We start from the raw sequence: 25,101 nt of genomic DNA, 5'->3' as shown, positions 1-25,101 counted from the left end.
ACATACATAGATGTCTCACCTGGAGACATGTAGAGGGGTGTATCAAAGCAGCTAAAAGCTTTCATGCACTCCTCCTCTTCTCCTCTCTCCCTTCGTTCTACTAGATCTCAAAGTTGTGCATTTCCTCACCTCCCTCACTCTTCCCCTCCTCACACAGTCTACAAGTTTCTAAAACTCATGTTTCCCTCACCTACCCACAACTTCCAGATCTACCTTACCTTCTCTCCTGCTTCAGTAAGTGTCTAATACTGTAGGCCCTTGGGCCTCAAGGTGTGTCAATCAAAATATACAGACTGCAATGTTATCAAATGCTTCTAATTTGGGATAAAATTAATTATAATTCAATAAATTTGAATTGACACTGGACAGACCATAAAGAAAAGCATTTTTTTAACAACAACAATTGATATTTATATAGATTTACAGAACAGAAAGAGGCCATTCGGCCATCATGTCTGTGCTGGTCGAAGAAGAGCTATCCAGCCTAATCTCACTTTCCAGCCCTTGGTGCGTAACTCTGTAGGTTACACAAGTGCATATTCAAGTATTTTTAAATGCTTTCCAGGTTTGGATCCCTCCAATCAGATTTCTGCCCCTGCCACAGGACTCTTATCAAAGTTCTCCACCCTTCAACTTCCCCTTTGTGACAGTGACAAAGATAAACTATCCTTCCTTATCCTTCTCGACTTAGCTGCATCATAGAGTCATAGAGTTATATAGTACAGAAACAGGCTCTTCGGCCCATCATGTCCATGCTAACCATCAAGCACCTATCTATTTCAATCCCATTTTCTGGCACTTGGCCCATAGCCTTGTACACTATGGTGTTTCAAATGCTCATCTAAATACTTCTTAAATGTTGTGAGGGTTCCTGCCTCTACCACCTCTTCAGACAGTGTGTTCCAGATTCCAACCCCCTCTAGGTGAAATTTTCTTTCCTTAAATCCCCTCTAAACCTCCTGCCCCTTACCTTAAATCTATGCCCCCTGGTTATTGATGCCTCGGCTAAGGGAAAAAGTTTCTTCCTCTCTAACCTATCTATGCCCCTTATAAATTTGTATACCTCAATCATGTCCCCCCTCAGCCTTCTCTGCTCTAAGGAAAACAGCCCTAGCCTATCCAGTCTCTCTTCATAGCTGAAATGCTCCAGCCCAGGCAACATCCTGGTGAATCTCCTCTGCACCCTCTCCAGTGTAATCACATCCTTCCTATAGTGTGGTGCCCAGAACTGTACGCATTAGTCCAGCTGTGGCCTAACCAGCGTTTTATACAGCTCCATCATAACCTTCCCTGCTCTTATATTCTATGCCTCAGCTAATAAAGGCAAGTATCCCATCTGCCTTCCTAACCACCTTATCTACCTGTGCTGCTGCCTTCAGTGATCTCTGTACTTCCTAGTGTCCTACCATCCATTGTATATTCCCTTGCCTGGTTAGTCCTCCCAAAATGCATCACCTCACACTTCTCAGGATTACATTTCATTTGCCTCTGCTCCGCCCATCTTACCAGCCCATCTATATTGTCCTGTAATCTAAAGCTTTCCCCTCACTATTTACGACACCACCAATTTTCATGTCATCTGCGAACTTATTGATCATACCTCCTATATTCACACCTAAATCATTAACGTACACTACAAACAGTAAGGGTCCCAGCACCAATCCCTGTGGTACACCACTGGTCACCATTGGCTTCCAATCGCAATCCTTTGACTTGGTTGACCGCACCATTCTCCTCCAACGCCTCTCCACTATCGTCCATTCTTAGCTATCTAATCACAACTAAAGTAAATGGTTTATCTTCCTGCTCATGCACAGTTATCTCTGGTGTTCCCCAAGGATCTATTCTTGGCCCCTCCTATTTCTCATCTACATGCTGCAATATCATCTGAAAACACAGCTCTGATGACACCCAGCTCTACATCACCTCCACCTCTATTGACGCCTCCACTGTTGCTAACCTATCAGCCTGCTCATCTGACATCCAGTAGCAGAAATTTCTTCCAATTAAATATTGGGAAGTCTGAAGCCATTGTTTTCAGTCCCTGATCTAAACACCATTCCATAGCTATCAACTCCATCCCTCTCCCTGGCAACTGTGTGATGCTGAACCAAACTGTTCGCAAACTTGGTGTCATAGATAACCCCACGATGAGCTTCCGACCACATATCCATGCCATCACGCAGACCGCCTATTTCCACCTCCATAACATCACCTGACTTACTCCCTTACTCAGCTCATCTACTGAAACCCTCATCCATATCTTTGTTACCTCTAAGCTTGACTATTCCAATGCAATCCTGGCCAGTCTCCCACATTCTAAAATCTATAAATTTGATGCCATCCAAAACTCTGCTGCCCATGTCCTTATTTGCTCCAAATTCCATTCACCATCACTCTGTGCTTGCTAAACTACATTGGCTCCCAGTCAAGCAATGCCTGCATTTTAATATTCTCATCCTTGTTTTCAAATCCCTCCATGGCCTCACCCCTCCCTATCTTTGTAATCTCCTCCAGTTCCACAACACTCAGATATATGTGCACCTCTAATTCTGGCCTCTTGAACATCCCTAATTTTAATTGCTCCACCATTGGTGACTGTGCCTTCAGCTGCCTGGGCCCCAAGCTCTGGAATTCCCTCCTTAAATCTTTCCAACTCTCCACCTTGCTTTCCTCCTTTATGATCCTTAAAATGTGCCTCTTTAACCAAGCTTTTGGTCATCTTCCCTAATAACGCCTTATGTTGGCTCGGCGTTATTTTTGTTTGATAATGCTCCTGTAAAGTGCCTCGAGACATTTTGTTACATTAAGCACGCTATATAAATACAAATTGTTTTCATTCTAGAGGGAGCTTGCACTGAGTTCATTGGTTGCTCTGCTTCCCTATAACACTTCAAGAGTAAATGACTGGATGTAAGCACTCTGGGACTTCCTGAGGTTATGAAAGACGCCATTGAAATGCAAGTTCTTTACCTTTCTCTCTTTGGCTTCTACACACTCTTGACTTTGGTAGCAGAAACTTAATGGACAGTCAATATTTGTTTCAATTTAACCACAGCAAATATTTTTTTATTCATTCATGGGATGTGGGCGTCACTGGCTATGCCAGCATTTATTGCCCATCCCTAATTGCCTTTGAGAAGGTGGTGGTGAGCTGCCTTCTTGAACCGCAGTCCATATGAGGTAGGTACACCCACAGTGCTATTAGGAAGGGAGTTCCAGGATTTTGACATAGCAACAGTGAAGGAACGGTGATATTGTTCCAAGTCAGGATGGTGTGTGACTTGGACGGGAACTTGCAGGTGGTGGTGTTCCCGTGTATTTGCTGCTCTTGTCCTTCTAGGTGGTCAAGGTCGCGGGTTTGGAAGGTGCTGTCTAAGGAGCCTTGGTGCGTTGCTGCAGTGCATCTTGTAGATGGTACACACTGTTGCCACTGTGTGTCGGTGATGGAGGGACTGAATGTTTGTGGATGGTGTGCCAATCAAGCGGGCTGCTTTGTTCTGGATGGTGTGGAGCTTCTTGAGCGTTGTTGGAGCTGCACCCATCCAGGCAAGTGGAGAGTATTCCATCACACTCCTGACTTGTGCCTTGTAGATGATGGACAGGCTTTGGGGAGACAGGAGGTGAGTTACTCGCCGCAGGATTCCGAGCCTCTGACCTGCTCTTGTAGCCACGGTATTTATATGGCTACTCCAGTTCAGTTTCTGGTCAATGGTAGCCCCTAGGATGTTGATAGTGGGGGATTCAGCAATGGTAATGCCATTGAATGTCAAGGGGAGATGGTTAGATTCTCTCTTGTTGGAGATGGTCATTGCCTGGCACTTGTGTGGCACAAATGTTACTTGCCACTTATCAGCCCAAGCCTGGATATTGTCCAGGTCTTGCTGCATTTCTACACGGACTGCTTCAGTATTTGAGGAGTCGCGAATGCTGCTGAACATTGTGCAATCATCAGCGAACATCCCCACTTCTGACCTTATGATGAAGCAGCTAAAGATGGTTGGGCGTAGGACACTACCCTGAGGAACTCCTGCAGTGATGTCCTGGAGCTCAGATGTTTGACCTCCAACAACCACAGTCATCTTCCTTTGCGCGAGGTATGACTCTAACCAGCAGAGAGTTTTCCCCCTGATTCCCATTGACTCCAGTTTTGCTAGGGCTCCTTGATGCCATACTCAGTCAAATGCTGCCTTGATGTCAAGGGCAGTCACTCTCACATCAACCTCTTATATTTATCTTCTTCTTTGGCCTCCTTGTCTCGAGAGACAATGGGTAAGCGCCTGGAGGTGTTCAGTTGTTTGTGAAGCAGCACCTGGAGTGGCTATAAAGTCCAATTCTAGAGTGACAGACTCTTCCACAGGTGCTGCAGATAAAATTGGTTGTCGGGGCTGTTACACAGTTGGCTCTCGCCATGCGCTTCTGTCTTTTTTCCTGCCAATTGCGACGTCCCTTCGACTTGCCATACTTTAGCTCCGCCTTTATGCTGTCCGCCAGCTCTGGCGATCACTGGCAACTGACTCCCACGACTTGTGGTCAATGTCACAGAACTTCATGTCGTGTTTGCAGGCATCTTTAAAGCAGAGACATGGATGGCTGGTGGGTCTGATACCAGTGACGAGCTCGCTGTACACTGTGTCCTTGGGGATTCTGCCATCTTCCATGTGGCTCACATGGCCAAGACATCTCAAGCGCCGCTGGCTCCGTAGGGTTTATATGCTGGGGATGTTGGCCGCCTCGAGGACCTCTGTGTTGGAGATACGGTCCTGCCACCTGATGCCAAGGATTCTCCGGAGGCAGCGAAGATGGAATGAATTGAGACGTCGCTCTTGGCTGACATACGTTGTCCAGGCCTCTCTGCCGTAGAGCAAGGTACTGAGGACACAGGCTTGATACAATCAGACTTTTGTGTTCTGTGTCAATGCGCCATTTTCCCACACTCTCTTGGCCAGTCTGGGCATAGCAGCGGATGCTTTTCCCATGCCCTTGTTGATTTCTGCATTGAGAGACAGGTTACCGGTTGAGCCTAGGTCGGTGAACTCTTGAACCACTTCCAGAGTGTGGTCGCCGATATTGATGGATGGAGCATTTCTGACGTCCTGTCCCATGATGTTCATTTTCTTGAGGCTGATGGTTAGGCCAAATTCGTTGCAGGCAGCCGTAATCCTGTCGATGAGCCTCTGCAGACACTCTTCAGTGTGGGATGTTAATGCAGCATGGTCAGCAAAGAGGAGTTCCCTGATGAGGACTTTCCGTACTTTGGTCTTCGCTCTTAGATGGACAACCTGCAATCTGATCTTATGTGGAGAAGACTTGAACGCATGTGAGAGCAGCAGGGAGAAGAAGATCCCAAACAGTGTAGGTGCGAGAACACAGCCCTGTTTCACACCACTCAGGATAGGAAAGGGGTCTGATGAGGCGCCACTATGTTGAATTCTGCCTTTCATATTGTCATGGAATGAGGTGATGATTCTTAGTAGCTTTGGTGGGCATCCAATCTTTGTGAGTAGTTTGAAGAGACCACGTCTGCTGATGAGGTCAAAGGCTTTGGTGAGATCAATGAAACCAACGTAGAGGGGTATCTGTTGTTCTCGGCATTTCTCCTGTAGCTGGCAAAGGGAGAACAGCATGTCAATGGTGGATCTCTCTGCTCGAAAGCCACACTGTGCGTCAGGGTAGACACGCTCAGCCAGCTTCTGGAGCCTGTTTAAAGTGACTCGAGCGAAGACTTTCCCCACTATGCTGAGCAGGGAGATTCCACAGTAGTTGTTGCAGTCACCGCGGTCACCCTTGTGATGATATTGGCATCGCACATGTCCTGTGGTACTGCTCCCTCATCCCAGCACAGGCAAAGCAGTTCGTAGAGTACTGAGAGTATAGCAGGCTTGGCACTCTTGATTATTTCAGCGGTAATGCCGTCCTTCCCGGGGGCTTTTTCACTGGCTAGAGAATCAATGGCGTCACTGAGTTCCGATTTTGTTGGCTGTTCGCCCAGCTCATCCATGACAGGCAGAGACTGGGCTGCATTGAGGGCAGTCTCAGTGACAACATTCTCCCTGGAGTACAGTTCTAGGTAGTGCTTAACCCAGCGGTCCATTTGCTTGTGTTGGTCAGTGATTGTGTCCCCTGATTTAGATTTGAGGGGGGCGATCTTCCTGATGGCTGGCCCAAAAGCTCTCTTAATGCCATCATACATTCCTCTGATGTTTCCGGTGTCTGAGGCCAGCTGAATACGACTGCATAGGTGTTGCCAGTAGTCATTTGCGCAGCGCCTGGCTGTTCTTTGTGCAGCGCTTCTGACTGCTTTAAGTGCTACAGATGTTAACTCGCTTTGGGTTTTCTCGTAGTTCAACAGTGCAATACGCTTAGCAGCTATGACAGGTTACAGCTCTTCAAAGTGAGATTGAAACCAATCTGCGTTCTGCTTCACACTTTTGCCATAGGTGGTCATTGCTGAGTCATAGATGGCGCCTCTGATGTGGGCCCACTTGGTCTCTGCATCCCCTGTGGGAGTGTTTTGAAGGGCTTTTTCAAGTGAATTTCGAAACTTATGTAACAGCTGTGGATACGAAATTCTGCTAGTGTTGATGCGTGGGCGGCCCTTCTGCTTGGAGTGATGTAGCTTCTTTGGTTTAACCTTGCTGCACACCAGGGAGTGGTCGGTGTCACAGTCCGCACTGTGGAAGCTGCGTGTGATTTGAACGCTGTTTAAAGAGGCTCGCCTTGTGACGATGAGGTCTAGCTGGTGCCAACGACGTGATCTTGGGTGCCTCCAAGAAACCTGGTGACTGGGTTTAGTATGAAAGAACGAGTTGGTGATGCAGAGGTTGTGATAGGTACACAACTCAAGCAGTCTCTGTCCATTCTCATTCATCCTTCCAATGCCATAGCGCCCAAGGCAGGAGGGCCATGAGTCATGGTCGGCCCCAACCCTGGCATTAAAGTCCCCCAGCAGGAACAGATGTTCGGTATTGGGGATGCTACTAATGATATTATGGAGTTCCTCGTAGAACTGGTCTTTAACTTCAGGTGGGGAGCAAAGTGTTGGAGCATAGATGCTAAGTAGGTGTACTGGACCAGAGGTGGTGAGCAGTCGGATGGACAGTATGCGTTCCGAGCCATTTGAAGGTGGCTCTGTCATACTGAGCAAGGAGTTTCTGATGGCGAAGCCCACTCCAAGCTGTCTTTGTTCTTCCGGATCCCTACCCTGCCAGAAGTAGGTGTAGTCTTGCTCTCTTGGAGATCCGCTGGCAGGGAGGCATGTCTCCTGAAGTGCTGCAATGTCTACATTGAGACTACTGAGCTCATTGTTAATGATGGCGGTCTTCCGACAGGCCAGGACGCATAGTTCTGACATTCCAGCTTGCAAAATGAAGGGCTGGTACCTTCATTCCTTTTTTTGTCGTGCTGTTTGGTGCGGTGTTGCAGTCCACTTGTCAGGCAGTGACCCTGAGCTCCAAACACCCATTGAAGCAGGTGGACTGTGGCGGGACAAAACCTTACTGACCGGGGGCTGCCCAGTTTGAGGTGGGCGGTAGCGGTCCAGTGAGATACGATGACCTCTCCTGCCGACAAAGGCAACCCGTGGCGCCCAATCTCTACGCCAATTGAACTGGGCTTATAACCCGTAACTGCTGCCTCCCGTGTTGTTTTGGTCACTGTGAGGCGCATGCCTGGGCGGATGTATGGAGGTTGAGAGTTGCCCAAGCGTCAAATCCCCCCTCTCGGCCTTCCTGGTGGGGTCCAAATGAGTGCAGAGCACGACGTTTGGCTCCGGTATGGCTGCAGGAACTGCCGGAAACATGCCAAAGGTGACACATGACCGCCTTCGGGGTTCCGCTCCGGATTTTCTGTTAGGGTTTTACTCCCTTAGCCTTGGTCTTTCCCGAGACGCCCACAAGGCAGTGGGGTTGTTAGGGCCCCTGCTCAGGGGTAGGCGGATGCCGGTGGGAGGAGGTGCGGGGGGAAGGGGCAAGCGGGGAAGGGGGTGCGGGGGGGAGGGGGTGCGAGGGGGAGTGGTGTGTGGAAGGGGGGTGGAACTTATATTTATATTTATACTTATACTTATATTTATATAGCACATTTCACATAATAAAACATCCCAAGGCGCTTCACAGGAGCATTATAAAACAAAACATGACCCTGAGCCACGAACCACCTCAGGAGATATTAACAAAACCTTGGTCAAAGAGGTAGGTTTTAAGGAGTGTCTTGCAGGAGGAAAGTGAGGTGGAGAGGCAGAGAGATATAGGGAGATTATTCCAGAGTTCGGTGCCGAGGCAACTGAAGGCATGACCACCAATGGTGGAGCAATTAAAATCAGGGATGCTCAAGAGGCCAGAATTAGATGAGTGCAAGTATCTCAGAGGGTTGTGGGGCTGGAGGAGATAACAGAGATAGGGAAGGGGTGAGGCTATGGAGAGGTTTGAAAACAAGGATGAGAATTTTAAAATCAAGACGTTTCTTGACCGGGAGCCAATGTAGGTCAGTGAACACAAGGTTGATAGAGAGCCGGGTCTTGGTACAAGTTAAGACACGGGCAGCAGAGTTTTGGATGACCAAGTTTATAAAGACTAGAATGTGGGAGACCAGTCAGGAGTGCATTGGAATAGTCTAGAGGTAACAAAGGCATGAATTAGGATTTCAGCAGCAGAGAAGCTAAGATAGGGGCGAAGTCAGGTAATGTTATGGAGGCGGATGACGTGAATATGAGTTCATCTCAGTGTTAGATGGAACACCAAGGTTGAGAACAGACTGGCTTAATCTTAGACTGTTACCAGGGAGAGAGTTGGAGTCAGTAGCTAGGGAATGGAGTTTGGAGTGGGGACTGAAAACAATGGCTTCAGTCTTCCCAATATTTAATTGCTTTCTGATGATGTCGCCAAGGGGCAGAATGTAGATGAGGAATAGAAGGGAGCCAAGGATAGATCCTTGAGGGTCACCAGAAGTAACAGTGCAGGAGCAGGAAAGGAAGCCATTGCAAGTGATTGTATCGCTGTGATTAGATAGATAAGAATGGCGCTAGGTGAGAGCTAGTCCCATCCAGCTTGTCAACAGTGGAGAGTTGTTGGAGGATGATGGTGTGGTCAACTGTGGCAAACAGTGCAAATGAGTTAAGAAGGGCGAGGAAGTAAAGTGAACCTTTGTCACAGTCACATAGGATGTAATTCGTGACTTTGATAAGAGCTGTTTTGGTACAGTGGCAGGGGCAGAAACCTGATTGGAGGGATTCAAAAGTTCCGGAAAAGATGGGAATGGATTTGGGAGGAGACAACATGTTCAGGACTTTGGAGAGGAAAGGGAAGTTGGAGACAGGATGGTAGTTGGCAATGACAGTGGGGTCAAGGCTTTTTTTTTTAGGGGAGGGGTGAAGCAGCAGATTCAAAGGAGAGAGGGACAACACCTGAAGAGACAGAATTGTTAACAATATTGGCCAACATGGGGATCAGGCGGGGAAGTTGGACGATCAGTAGTTTAGCAGGAATAAGAGCCGGAGGTGGGTCTCATGGACAAGATGAACACGGAGAGGGCATGAGAGGAGATAGGAGAGAAAGTGGACAAAGATGCGAGTTCAGGGCTAGGGCAGGCGGGAGCTTTACAGGAAGTTTGGCCTGATGGGCTAGTGGAAGGGAGGGACACGGCAGAGGCAGCTGATCAGATGCCCTCGATCTTAGTGATAAAGAAGTCCATGAGCTCCTTGCATTTATTGTTGGAGGTGAGGGTGGAGGGGACTGGGGAGAGGGATTTAAGAAGACAGGTTTGCATTAAAGGAAGTAAGCCGGGGGTTATCTTTGCATTCCAGGATGATCCTGGAGAGTGAGCAGTTTTAGCAGATGAGAGCAGGACCTGATAGTGCTTTAAGTGGTCCAGCCGGATCTGGTGGTAGATGGCTAAACCAGTTGTCCGCCAGATCCTTTCAAGTGTGCATCTCATGGAGTTAAGGAAGCAGAGATGAGGGCAATACCAGGGAGAACTCCCAGGGTGAGAGAGAGTAATGGTCTTATTGGGGACTGGGGCATCAAAGGCAGAGATGAGGGTGCATTTGAGCAAATCAGTGGCTGCAGAAATATTGTGGCAAATGGAGGGCCAGAGGCTAGACAGTTGGGATTTTGACAGTACAGTTGTATGTGAATTGGGGGATAGTTACACTCTACTCTCTCTACACTCTAGTGGGTTAACTGTTCTAAAAATGGGAAAGATTACTACCAGTTTTGAGTAGAAAACAGTTTCTGTTCCATGAACTGTTCCAGTGGATGCTAAAGATCTTGCATGTCAGGATTTGAAGAAGAGAGTGAGAATTTTTCAGGTCTCACTTACTGAATAATGAGTTTATTTGATAGGTAATAGCAAAGGTCTTTTTTTTGCCCGACACATATGGCCATTAGCACTAAGCATTTTGGTTCCAAAGTGTGATGAAACCCTACATACAAAACTCCTCCTTGTATCCTTATTGTCTCCTATCCTCCATTTTACATTTAACAAGCAACCTCCATTTTAATGTATTTCAATGGATATAAAACTATAGACTGAAGTTTGACTGTTTGTCACAGTCAGTGCTCCCTCATGATCTACATGCTCTGAAACTTCTTTGAACATAATGATTGCACAGAATTACAAAGAATTGGCAGCGCAGAAAGAGGCCATTTGGCCCGACTGGTCTATGCTGGTATTTATGATATACATTAGGCTCCTCTCGCCCTACTTCATACCCTATCAGCAAATCCTTCCAATTCCTTCCTCCCTCACATACTTATCTAACTTCACTCTAAATGTATCTATGTTATTCACCTCAGCCACGGTCTCAAGTTCTGCATTCTCAAGAGGCAATGGCAAAAAGGTATAAAAAGTACTTGCTAAGCAAAAGGGTCACTGAGTTCCAGAACAACAGGGTTATCATGTAGACAGACACAAGTACATGTTGAACAAAGATGTAGCTACAAACCAGAGGAGACGCCTTCAGATACCGGCCTCTGAGATGTGTTTCTTTAAAAAAAAATTAAAACAAAGATTTATTATGTGATAATTAAACAAGAAGGGTGAAACTTGCTGTCTTGAGGAATATTGTGAACATAAAGTGCGAGAATTCTCTCCACCTATCCTTTTTCCAAAATGTTTCCTGCCACCACTGTGTCAGCCAATGAGTTGGATAAGACTGACAGTAGGACTCACAGCAAACAGTCTATTTTGCACCAAACAAGTTGATTTACTCAACAAATGGCACACTACAGCAGTCTTCAGAGTCTGTTTAAAAAGCGTTTCTATGAACTACAGCAAACTGAACTCATGACTGAAACTACAGCAACATCTCCTGATAAAAGCAGGTGTATTTATCCAACATAATGCAGTAAGTGGAGGATAGTTACTGAATACAGATTATGCACACAAATTCAATCTGCAGTCACTTACAGCAGTCTGGTCTCCAGGCGTGATTGGCAGTGGAGTTATCTGTCCAAGATCGTGGTGTCATTATAGCTAGCCTTATGCTTTAAGTGATATTTGAGGGGCAAACTTTTTTAGTCTGCATTATGGCAGGAATGTTCACCCTCACCAGCGGTGGGTTTGGGAAACCCAAGCACTCTGCCCACCATTGTGGTCAAGAGCACACCCCTTCTTTTGATCCACGAGGCCAACAGCCCAGACTTGTAAACTTTTCAGAGTGTGAGCAAGGCTGCACTCATTGGCTGCCCTTTGCTGCTTATAGAAAAGATTGTTGGCAATGATTGGTCTTCTTTTTGAAGTAATTATTTTACTGTCAGTGGTTTTAACCCTCTGGAAGAGTGCGTAGACCCATACAACAGGCACACCTAACGGATTCGTAATCACCTCTGTCTTGTCAGACAATGTGATCGATCAGTCTGTAATTTGGAGGCCAATTTCCAACATACGTCATTATGTTGTATATCCATCACCATGAAAGTCTTAGCTTTATTTACATTATTATTTATGAGATTCATGTGAGCTGAGCTTCCAACTCCATCTTATCACCATGACGATGACTATCTTGGCAATATCACCTAACTCCGTCCCTCTTCAACCTCTGAAATCCACTTCTTTGGCACAATGCCTATTGTATTTTTCCCTTAAAACAGCAACTTCTACTGATGTAGTACATTTAACATAACAAAACATCCCAAGGCTCTCAGAAGCACCGTTGTATTATTTTCTACATTAAAGGCACTATATAAATGCAGGGATGTTGTTCTTATTGAAGGAAAGAACTTTAAAAGATTTTTAAAAATACAAAATGCTCCTATAGAATCATAAAATAATATAACACAGAAGGAGGCCATTCAGCCCATCGAGTTGGCAGTAGCTCATTTAAAGAACAATTCAGTTAGTCCCACTTCCCTGCTCGTTCCCCATATCCCTGCAACTTTTTCCTTCAAGTATTTGTCCAATTCCCTTTTCAAAGCTACTATTGAATCTGTATCCACCACCCAATCAGGCAACACATTCCAAATCCTGACCATTCATTGCTTTAAAAGGTTTTTCGTCATGTCACCTCTGGCTCTTTTGCAAATCACTTTGAATCTGAACCTTCTAGTTATCAACTCTCAGCTATTGGAAACAGTTTCTCCTTATTTATTCTATCTAAACCCTACATGATTTTGAACACTTCTATCAAATCTACTCTTAGCCCTTCTGTGCCCTAAGGAGAACCAAATGTTTTTATTTGTCTTGCATTAAAAATCTTGCAGTTTTTCCAGTCTATACACGTAACTGTATTCTCTCATCCCTGGATTAATTAGTCAAATCCTGAACTCCTAATTCAATGAGTTTTGACCTCTTTGAAGTTCACAATGTTATGATCATCTGGTTAATGGTTTGTATTAATTTTCTATAGGTAACTTTTAATTTGGGAATTGACTTTTTTTAATGCATGGCAAATGAAAACACCTGGTTTGAGAGCTGGCAAACAAATGAAGTGTGGTTACAAATCAAAGGGAGGCCCATGATTACTGAATAAGGTCATAATGGGAAACATGAAGACTCAAAACAATGGGAACCTCTCTGAAATTGCTATTCGAGATGGAGTGCCTGCAGCTACCTCAATCAGGGATTTAAATTATTCATATGATTTTCCAGAACAAAGGGAAGATTTGAAGTTGGAAATAATTAGTCTAAATTCCTATCTGTGACATCCCACATGTACTACTTGCTATGGAGATAGATATTGCGCAGGAAATGCCTTTTGGGTCAGGTGTTTTTTTTCTGTCCACTTGTTGACAGACAAGCAGTTGGCTTTTGGAAAAGCAGATTGGCTTTGAGAGCAGCTGGACTCAGGAGCAAAGAGGCCATCAGGAACCAGGGGAGTTTCTGTCTTGAGGCAGAGCCGTGCTCAAGCTGAGAAGTCCAGATTCAGGAAGTGATCTCATACCTCAGAAGAAAGCTGAGAAATTAAGTACATTAAAGTGAATTCCTAAGAGCTATGGTGCACTTGGGATTGGTCCCAGGAAAAGTGAACAAACCACCAAGATCCTGGCTCTTTGGTTGGAAGTAAAAGTCAAACGGGAGTGTTCTGTAAGTTTTTAAGTTTAAAGTATAAATGTCTCAAGTTGTAGTGTTAAATTAGTGTTTTGCTTCGTTTAACTCTTGTACAGTAAAGTTTTTGTTTAAGATGTGAAATCTTGTCGCATAATTCTTTCAGTAATAACTGGCAATTCGACTTTCTCTTTTTAATGGTTTATAATCTCTAACAGGATCATAACAACAGTTAACAACACCCAGCAGTCTGAGATCTAAGTTTGATATTCTCAATTGAAAATTACTTCTTATAAAGTAGTAAAAATCCTAATTCAACAGAGAATTTGATGTGAAATGCAATAAATTCTACTTACTTTGCCTTTTTCCGTATTTTTGTGTCTAGCTTGCTTGCTTCGGAGAACTCCTAGAAGTGTATATAAGCAACTGGTGAAAAGGATACCAAAGGTTGTAAAGGAATTTCGAATTATTAAACCAACAAGCCTTATGGAGGATTATTGAAGTCGAGTCCAAGTCCTAATCGGCTCTGACTTAATTTGAACTTTTTTTTGTTGTTTACATACCTTTTCTTTTCTGTGTTTTCAGCACATATTCTAGAGCTGCGTACAAATCATAGAATATTCCGGCTTAAAAAGAGGCCACTCAGTCCATCGTGCCTGTTTTGGTTCCTTTAGTTTGGTTCCTTTAGTTATCCAATTAATCTCACCACCCTGACCTTTCCCCATATCTTCTTCCCTTCAAGTATTTATCCAATTTCGTTTTGAAAGTTACGATTGCTTCCACTGCCCTTTCAGCGAACACATTCCAGCTTACAACAACTTGCTCCTTTAAAAAAAAAGTCTCCTCATCTCCCCTCTTGTTATTTTAAACTTGTCACACAATTGACTCTAATTGGCAAAGAAACAGCTCAGCAGCCTTCATCTTGGCCAATCAAGTGCCAGTAAATGTAACATGCTGAGGTGAAACAGGTGATTTTGGATCTATGGTGCTCAAAGCTCTTCATTACTGAGTCTTTTCCTCACTTGTGTCTGGGTTAGTTACAGACCATTCATAGAGTTTGACACTTGTCTGAGTGGAGGCAATTTGTGGACATGCGTGGAGGTCAGGGGATTGCGAGTGTTCCATACTGGCTATGTCCAACCGCAAAAACGTGAGGGGATAATGTTCATCTGACAGTCCTCTGGATTGGTGAGTCCTATGCTACAAGATTGTGTTACGATCAGAGCTGTCATTACTGTGGGATAAATCAATTTTGAATTAACATTAGAGGCATTCTGCCTTTCTTTCTTCATATGCTCAAGCAACTTCATGAAAAGAAATCATGATCTGATCATTATCACAGTCCACGGGAGCTTGCTGTGTGCAAATTGGCTGCCATGTTTCCTTATATTTCTTCAGTGACTACACTTCAAAAGTATTTCATCTGCAGTAAAGCACTTTGGGATGTCTTGAGGTTTTGCTATAGAAGTAAAAGTTCTTTCTTTTTTCTTCTTTATACACTCAGCGAGTAAAAGTGAACAATTGGCTCCCGTCTGTCACTGCACAACTCATATGTGTTCAGGCTCAGCTCCTGTACATTTATAGTGCACAGAGGGTAAAAGGGAATGATTCACTCTTGTCTGTTACTGTACGGCCCGTGCGTGTCTCAATGTCAGTTCCGGTACGTGCACCATAAACAGCATATAAACATAACAATTCACTGGCAAGTAAATAGTAAGCGAGTAGTAAGAGTGGCGCATATTAGGGACAGAGAAGGTAATATATACTTCGAGGTGCAGGGCAAGGCTAATATACTTAATAACTGCATTGTATCAGTGTTCACTAAGGAAATGGAGGCTGACAAAACATCAGCAGAAGCAGAGAGAGTAGAGGCACTAGATAGGATAAAAATTGAGAGGGGGTGTTACTAAAAAGACTGGCTATGCTTAGGGTAGGTAAGTTTTTTTTAATCGTGCATGGGATGTGAGCGTCACTGGCCAGGCCAGCATTTATTGCTCATCCCTAATTGCCCTTGAGAAGGTGGTGGTGAGCTGCCTTTTTAAACCGCTGCAGTCCATGTGGGGTAGGTACACCCATAGTGCTGTTAGGAAGGGAGTTCCAGGATTTTGACCCAGCGACAGTGAAGGAACGGCGATACAGTTCCAAGTCAGGATGTTGTGTGACTTGGAGGGGAACTTGCAGGTGGTGGTGTTCCCATGCATTTGCTGCCCTTGTCCTTCTAGTTGGTAGAGGTCACGGGTTTGGAAGGTGCTGTCTAAGAAGCCTTGGTGCGTTGCTGCAGTGCATCTTGTAGATGGTACACACTGCTGCCACAGTGCATCGGTGGTGGAGGAAGTGAATGTTTGTAGATGGGGTGCCAATCAAGTGGGCTGCTTTGTCCTGGATGGTGTGGAGCTTCTTGAGTGTTGTTGGAGCTGCACCTATCCAGGCAAGTGGAGAGTATTCCATCACACTTCTGACTTGTGCCTTGTAGATGGTGCACAGGCTTTGGGGAGACAGGAGGTGAGTTACTCACCGCAGGATTCCTAGCCTCTGACCTGCTCTTGTAGCCACGGTATTTATATGGCTACTCCAGTTCAGTTTCTGGTCAATGGTAGCCCCGAGGATGTTGATAGTGGGGGATTCAGCGATGGTAATGCCATTGAATGTCAAGGGGAGATGGCTAGATTCTCTCTTGTTGGAGATGGTCATTGCCTGGCACCTGTGTGGCACGAATGTTACTTGCCACTTATCAGCCCAAGCCTGGATACTGTCCAAGTCTTGCTGCATTTCTACACGGACTGCTTCAGTATCTGAGGAGTCACGAATGGTGCTGAACATTGTGCAATCATCAGCGAACATCTCCACTTGTCACCTAAGTGACAAGGCACCTGATCCAGATGGCTTGTATTCCAGGTTGCTAAAGGCAGTGGGATGGAGACAGTGGAAGGGCTTGCCATAATCTTCCAATCTTCCCTGGATACAGGGGAGGTGCCAGAGGATTGGAGAGTGCCAAATGTGAGACCTTTATTCAGGAAAACGTGTAAGGACAGTCCTAGCAGCTAAAGCCAGTCAGTTTAATATCAGTTAGAAGCTATTTCAGGGAAAATATCAATGGACACTTAGAGAAGTTTGAGTTAATTAAGGATAGCTGGCATGGATTTGTAAAAGGCAGATCATGCTTGACAAATCTAACTGAATTTTTTAATAAAGTTACAGAGAAGGTTGATGAAGGGAATGCGGTGGATGGTGTTTATTTGGATTTTAAGAAAGCATTTGATAAGGTACCACATAAAAGGCTGGTTAACAAAGTTGAAGCTCATAGACTAGGAGGGTCAGTGTCCAACTGGATAAAAAAAATTGACTTATGGACATGAAACAGCGAGTCGTAGTAAATGGTTGTTTTTCAGACTGGAGGATGGTAGATAGTGGTGTCCCCCAAGGTTCAGTGCTGGGACTACTGCTTTTTTTGATATATATAAATGACTTGTATCTTGGAATACAGAGTAGAATTTCAAAATTTGCTGACAACATCTATCTTGGAGGTGAGGCAAACAGTGAGGATATGAACCGCCTGCAACAGGGCATAGATAGGCTAGCAGAATGGACAGAGAGGTGGCAGATGGAATTTAATACTGATAAATGTGAGGTAATGCATTTTGGTAAAAGGAATAGGGAGAGCCAATATAAACTTAATGGCAGAGTTCTAAAGAATGGGCAGAAACAGAGGGACCTAGGGGTGCATGTGCATTGATCTTTGAAGGTGGCAGGACAGATTGAGTGAGTGATTAGTAAAGCATACGGGACCTTGGGCTTCATAAATAGAGGCATTGAGTACAAAAGCAGGGAAGTTATGATGAATGTATATAAAGCTCTGGTTAGGCCCCAACTAGAGTATTGTGTCTAGTTCTGGTCACCACACTTCAGGAAGGATGTGAGGGTCGTTGAGAGGGCGCAAAGGAGATTTACCAGAATGGTTCCTGGGATGAGGGATTTTAGTTACAACGTTAGGTTGGAAAAGCTGGGTTTGTTCTCCTTAGAGCAAAGCAGATTGAGGGGATATTTAATAGAAGTGTACAAGATTATGACAGGCTTAGATAAGACAAGGAAAAGCTGTTTCCATTAACAAATGGTAGACTACAGGATACAGATTGAAGGTTTTGGGCAAAAGGTTCAGGGGGAATATGAAGGAAGCACTTTTCTACGCAGCAGGTGGTAATGACCTGGAACTCGCTATTACAAGAGTTGGTGGAAGTGGAGCCAATCACTGACTTCAAAAGGAAGTTGGATGGCCACCTAAGAGAAATAGACTTGCCGGGCTACAGGGATCGAACTAGGGAGTGGGACTGACAGCATAGCTCTGTGGAGAGCCGGCAATCACTCAATAGGCCGAATGGCCTCCTTCTCTGCCGTAAATGACTCTATGGCCCACTCCCATCTGGTATTGTACAGCCCCGCGTGTGTCTCAGCATCAGCTCATAGATAAACATCCATAACCGTTGCAAAATAAATTATTTTTGTTTTCAAAGGCTGATAATACCCCTCAAAATTCTGGAAGATATGCCAAAAGGTGGTAAAAATCAAACTTTCCTGGGGTGGAAAAATAAGGTTTTTCTTCAGTGCTCACATCCCAGTACAAAAATCCTGAGATTCACATTGACAACAGGCACATTTTTTTGTGCATTACAGTTTTTCCCTGAAGTATAAATGATGGATCTACTGATTACACCTGCAGCGTAAGTTATAACAAGTTCCTGTCCTGCTGCACTCGCAGTGGAACTACTTGTTTTCATATCATAGTCAGAAACAAAAAGAAAGATTTGCATTTTTATCGCACCTTTCATAACTTCAGGATATTTCAAGGTGCTTTACAGCCAATGAACTACTTTTTGAAATGTAGTCTCTGTTGTAATGTAGAATGTGACGGGGGCATGGTAGCATAGTGGTACTGTTACTCGACGAGCAATCTAGAGACGAAGATTAATATTTCAGAGCCATGAGTTCACATCCCACCACAACTGCTGGTAGAGTTTAAATTCAATTAATTAATAAATCTGGAGTAAAATACCAGTTTCATTGATAATGCTAGATTGTTGCTTAAAAAAAACTCAGCTGGTTCATGAATGTCCTTTAGGGGAGGAAATCTGACACCCTTACCTGGTCTGGCCTACATGTGACTCCAGACCCACAGCAATGTGTTTGACATTTAACTGCCCTCCGAAATGGCTGAGCAACAAACTCAGTTGCAGTTGGCTCACCACCACCTGCTCAAGGGCAATTAGGGATGGGCAATAAATTCTTGCCTTGCCAGTGATGCTCACATCCCAAGAAAGAATGTTTAAAAAGCCAATTTATGCACAGCAAGCTTCCACAAACAGAACTGCGAAAATGACCAGATAATCTCTTTCTTTTAGTGATATTGATTAAGGGATAAATATTAGTCCAGGACAACCTGGGAGAACTCCCCTGCTCTTCTTCAAAATATGGGATCTTTTATATCCATGTGAGAGAGCAGACAAGTTTTGAGTTTAACATCCCATCCAAAAGCTGGCACTTCTGATGATACAACACTGCGAATTTCAGTCTGATTTTGTGCTAAACTCCCTGGAAGGGGACTTGTACTCATAAATGAGGCTGCCATCCACTGTGTTACAGCTCTCAAGAACTTTAAGTTTTGATTTACACTGAAGAGTTGTAAAACCTGATCCTATAATGCCAGTGAAAATCCTGGAATCCCATGGAATAAAAGAGCATTTAACACTACAAAGTAGAGACACTGGGCATAGCCAGATTCACCAGAATAGTCCTGGGGTTTAGAGGGTTAAATTATGAGGACAGGTCACATAAACTCGGATTGTACTCGCTTCAGTGTAAGAGATTGAGGTGTGTTCTCATCAAGCAATTTAGAAACGTAAAAGGATTCAATAGGGTAGATACAGAGAAACAATTTCCTCTGGTAAGAAAAATTAGAGCCAGGCCATTCAGGAACAAAATCAGGAAGCACTGCTTCACACAAAGGGTAGTGGAAATCTGGAATTTTCTTACTTCCGCCCCCACCCCCACACCTGTCATGAGTTTCTTTGTGTTATTAAGCAACACAATGAGGTATGTGGATTCCAGTTCCTTGAAGATCTCTAGAAGGTTTATTTACAGCTAAACTAATACACACAATACAGAGAAACCTATATACAGAACCTTGGCCAAGAACATTGCAGAGTGACTATTGGCTTCTAGTCACATGACTACATTCTGGTACTTAGCTCATTAGCACACTGAGTTCTTAAAGGAACATCACTCTCAAAGTGATTATACAACACCCCCCAAAAGGTGCTTGGACAATTGGAGCTTTCCGGACTGAAATAGATATATTTTGTAAACCATGGCGTGGAGTCAACTCCCCCTTGGCCCCTTTATTCCCTTCACCCACTTGATCCTGGCCGTCACGTGGGACTAAGTCCTCTTAATTCAGGCTCAGGCTGGGTGTTTGGGATATTAGGGTTTCAGGAGAGTCAACCTGCACCTAATCCACCGGCTATGGTTAATGGCTTAGTACAAAGAGGAGGAAACTCAGTCCTTTCTTTAACTATCAATTTACTTTATTCACGTTGTTGTACAATGTAAGAATAAGGCTTATACACTTGGTTAGACAAAAGCATGCAACTTAAACTGGGTTATACAGTTAATAACAAAGCTAACTGGAATCGATGAGCACACCCACTAGGTTCCTCTGACCTTTCCCTGACCTAGTCACAGAAAACAAAGGATAATAACCGAAAAAGGGGAGAGCTGACGCTGGCCAGGCGTTCCGTTCTCTCTCTTTTACATCGTCGCCGCGTTGCTCATGCAGGGTCTTCCACTTCCGCGATGGTTGGTCTACGGAGTTTCTCGCTGGCTCTATGACTGAGATTCTCTATACTTATTCTCTTATCTCTTCAAACTGTGCTGTTTCTTTCCGGTTGGTTTAGGCCTGCTCGCCTCGTTCGTATCTTCTCCTTATTGGCCCAGGCCCAAAGACCCTGGTATCACACCGTGTCCAAATAAGGCTCTATTCCTGTGATCTCTCCCTTGTCTGTCACATAAATTAATTAGTTCAAACTGGTTTTTACCAGCACAGGCCAGTGTCTGAGCTCAGGTTACTTTAGTTCACAAACAATCCAACAGTTTGTAACAGATTCTGTACTTCTCGCAGCCCCTGGCCAACAATTTTATGTTAAGTAAAGGTATAGATGGATTTGGAGCTAAGGTGGCTAAATAGAGTTGAGATACTGATCATCGTGGTGTAATTGAATGGCGGAGCAGGTTGAACGGTCTGCTCTTCTTCCTAATTTTTCTATATTTAGGATTAATTTAAGAGTTTTTGGTCAAAAATAGCAGACAGCACTTGAAGTGTTAGCATTTTTTTGCAGCTGTCTCCCTTTTTAAAAATTTTTGGCAGCTTTTTTTAGTTTAGTTTAGAGATACAGCACTGAAACAGGCCCTTCAGCCCACCGAGTCTGTGCCGACCATCAACCGCCCATTTATACTAATCCTACACTAATTCCATATTCCTACCACATCCCCACCTGTCCCTATATTCCCCTACCACCTACCTATACTAGGGCAATTTATAATGGCCAATTAACCTATCAACCAGCAAGTCTTTGGCATGTGGGAGGAAACCGGAGCACCCGGAGGAAACCCACGCAAACACAGGGAGAACTTGCAAACTCCACACAGGCAGTACCCAGAATTGAACCCAGGTCACTGGAGCTGTGATGCTAATCACTGCGCCACTGTGCCGCCCTAAAATTGAATTCAAACTTCATCACTTGCCATGGTGGGATTTGAACCCATGTCCCCAGAGGATTAGCCCAGGCATCTGGATTATTAATCCAGTGACATTACCACTATGCCACTACCACCCCTTTTGTGGGATTTATTTTTATATTGCCTTGAGGGAAAATTAGAAAGAGAGAAAAAACTAAAAAAAAAGGAAATAACTGGGCTAACACCACAGTTTTCTGATGCATCACATGGGGCACTGCTAAGCCATTCGGCCCAGGGTAGGTTAAGATTCACTCTCACCTATGCTGGGCCTGCTGTTCTCAGCCAGAGGGGTAGTACAGGTCATTACCACTGTAAATTGCGGACCAATCACAAGAATACTGCAGAGTCGGACTGAGAGTGAATGTGGACATAATTTGGTCCATTTGAATTCTGAATAATATGAGTGAATGAGAAGAGAACAGATTGGCAGTAAATGGGGAGGGATTTGTCCATTGGGATTCTGTACAATGGAAAGGGGTTTGGTCCATTGGGATGTCACACAATGGGAGTGAATGGGAAGGGGTTTGGTCCATTGGGATTATGTACAATGGGACTGAATGAGAAGAGATTTGGCCGTTTGGGATTCTGTACAACGGGAGTGAATGGGAATAGATTTAGTCATTTGGGATTCTGTACGATGGGAGTGAATGGGAAGAGATTTGGTCGCTTGGGATTCTGTACGATGGGAGTGAATGGGAAGAGATTTGGTCGTTTGGGATTCTGTCCAATGGGAATGAATGGGAAGAGATTTGGTCATTTGGGATTCTGTACAATGGGAATGAATGGGAAGAGATTTGGTCATTTGGGATTCTGTACGATGGGAATGAATGGGAAGGGGCTTGGTCCATCGGAACATGCTTGGATCAGATATATGTAAATTAATTATATCCTCTATGCCTGATTTCACTGAAGCTTTGCACAGCAACTTAAATTTCAGAGTTCCATTATTCTATTCAAACTGAGCTTGTGCTACACAATTTTCAGCAAACTCTAAATCAAAATAAGATTTCAGAATCATCTGAAAGGTTTAAGGATGGCAGTCTGCATTTTTCCACTTACCCAAGATTCCGATTTTTGTGGCAACCTCCGTGTCGGAGTTGGATCTGGAAGAGATGGATTACTGATGTCAGCCTCACCCACCAAGCCTTTGTTATCCTGATGACATTTAACGGGTTCATAGAGACTATCCATGGAACCCTCCTGCACACAATGGGATTAAACCATTTTGTTAAAACAAAGACATGATGGGGGAGGGGGCGAGAATTCTAACTCCAGACTATGACCATCTTCAACAAGAGAGAATCTGACCATACCCCCTCGATATTCAACAGCATTAACATCGTTGAACTCCCAATATTAACATCTTGGCGGTCACTGCTGACCAGAAACTCAACTGGACCAGCCATGTAAACACTGAGATTACTAGAACAGGTCAGAGGTTCGGTATTTTGCGGCAAATCGCTCACTTCCTGTCTCCGTAAAGCCTGTCTACAAGGCACAAGTCAGGAGTGTGATGGTTGAGTGCAGCTCCAACAACACTTAAGAAGCTTGACACCATCCAGCACAAAGCAGCCCGCTTGATTGGCACCCCATCCACCACCTTAAACATTCACTCCCTCCACCACCAACACACAGTGGCAGCAGTGTGTACCATCTATAAAATGCACTGCAGCAACGCATGAATGCTCCTTCGACAGCACCTTCCAAACCCGCAATCTTTACCACCTAGAAGGCCAAGGGCAGCAGATGCATGGGAACACCACCACCTGCAAGTTCCCGTCCAAGTCACACACCATCCTGACTTGGAACTATATCGCCGTTCAGGTGTGGATATCGAGAAAGGCCAGGATCGGGTTAGGCTGTGGTGCCTTCCTGGGTCAATTGGCCTGCCAATATTCACTGTCCCCATATCAGATAGTGAGTGAAAATTCAATGAAAAGATTTAAACACAAGGATGATCATTTTAAATTGGAAGTATTGCTTACCCATGCGCTAATGTAGGCCAGCGAGCACAGTGGTCAACTGGACTTGGTGTGGGATAGGATAAAGGAAGCAGTGTTTGGATGAGTTGGAGTTTATTGAAGGTGGAAAATGGGAGACTGGAATAGTTAGGTCTTGAAGTGACAAAGGCATGGATGAGGGTTTCAGCAACAGGTGGGCTGAGATAGGGATAGAGGTGGACAATATTGCAGAGGAGGGAATAGGCAGCCCATGTGGTGGAGAAGATACGGGGCCAGAAACTCAGCTTGTGATTGAATAGGACGAGTGTGCAAACAGTCTTGTTCAGCCTTAGACAGTGGCCAGGTGAAACTGATGGCGGGGGAGTTGGTGGTGGGGGCTGAGAGTAATGTCTTCTCTTTTAACAGGAGGAAACTGTGACTCATCCAGGAATGTATATTGGACAAGCAGTCTGACAACACAGACAGTGGAGGAATCAGAGCTGGCTGCTGCCACTGTGCATGTGGAGCCTGACCCCAGTCCGGCAATGCCTCAATTTTAAAATTCTCATCATTCTTTTCAAATCCCTCCGTGGCCTCACCCCTTCCTATCTCTGTAATTTCCTCCAGGCCCACAACTCTCTGAGATCTCCGCACTCCCACATGCCAAAGACTTGCAGGTTGATAGGTAAATTGGCCATTAGCAATTGCCCCTAGTATAGGTAGGTGGTAGGGAAATATAGGGACAGGTGGGGATGTGGTAGGAATATGGAATTAGTGTAGGTTTAGTATAAATGGGTGGTTGATGGTCGGCACAGACTCGGTGGGCTGAAGGGCCTGTTTTAGTGCTGTATCTCTAAACTAAACTAAACTAAACTAAACTCCTCTAATTCCAGCCTCTTGTGCATCCCCTGATTTCCATCGCCCCCCCATTGGTGGCTGCACCTTCATATGCCTGGGCCCTAAGCTTTGGAATTCCCTGCCAATGCCTCTCTACCTCTCTCCCCTCCTTTAAAACGCTCCTTAAAACCTACCTCTTTGACCAAGCTTTTAGTCACCTGTCCTAATAACTCCATATGTAGCATGGTAAAGTACCTTGGGACATTTTACTATGTTACAGGTATAATGCAAGTTGTTGTTGATATTTGTGGATGATGTCGCCAAGGGGCAGCATGTAGAGCAGGTGGAAGAGGAAGGGCCAAGGCAGACCTTGGGAGAGACTCCAGAGGTAATAGTGCAAGGGTAGGAAGAGATATCATCGCTGGAGGTGCTCTGGTTACAATCGGATAGGTAAGGCTGAAAATGAAAGAGGGGAGTTCCACTGAGCTATAACAGAAAAGGGGATTATGGTATGGTCAACCATGTCGAAGGCTGCTGAGAGGTTGGAGAAGACAATTGCAACACAGTCACAACACAGTGGGTGTAAATTGTGACTTTGACTAAGGCCACTTCAGTGCTGTGGCAGAGGCAGAAATATAAAAGTTGGGGGAAAGGTGAGCACAGATTTGGGAACGTGGGAGTGACTAGGTGAAAAAAGACCAAGGTCCATCTATTACACCTTCTAGCTTCCTGGTAATCGCATGATGCAGTGACAATGGAGTTGTTAACTAACCATAACAATCAATCTCTATCAATTACTCTACGAACAGACCCATACATGAAGCAATGACAACCATAGTGTTGGAGAGACGTGGGAACCATCAGTCCAAACTGCTCCTGACTTCCCTTTTAACATCAGCGTTTTTATTTTCCAAATGTTTCCAACATTTGAACCCTTATCCCTGGTTGTTCAATCGCTTCAGAATTTACACCTGCACACATGAGGTAAAAGCCCGTGAGCAGTAAAACATGCCCGTCAACAAGAGAATTACTCTCTTATTTTGCAGTATTAATATTAATG

General features: G+C 44.7%; 1 protein-coding gene across 1 annotated transcript in view; it reads right to left on the bottom strand.

Moving 5' to 3' along the window:
- The window catches only part of LOC137374238 (uncharacterized), a 75,428-nt gene that overhangs the window by 34,647 nt on the left and 15,680 nt on the right, over positions 1 to 25,101 (bottom strand). The window contains exons 4-6 of the mRNA XM_068040026.1: positions 22,324 to 22,367; positions 13,836 to 13,885; positions 10,940 to 10,980 (exon numbers count right to left, since the gene is read on the bottom strand). Coding sequence (XP_067896127.1) covers positions 10,940 to 10,980; positions 13,836 to 13,885; positions 22,324 to 22,367 — 135 coding nt within the window. The remainder of the gene's footprint in view (positions 1 to 10,939; positions 10,981 to 13,835; positions 13,886 to 22,323; positions 22,368 to 25,101) is intronic.

This window comes from Heterodontus francisci, chromosome 10 (genome assembly GCF_036365525.1).
Source record: "Heterodontus francisci isolate sHetFra1 chromosome 10, sHetFra1.hap1, whole genome shotgun sequence".
NCBI lineage: Eukaryota > Metazoa > Chordata > Chondrichthyes > Heterodontiformes > Heterodontidae > Heterodontus > Heterodontus francisci.
This window is presented reverse-complemented; position numbering and strand designations above follow the sequence as displayed.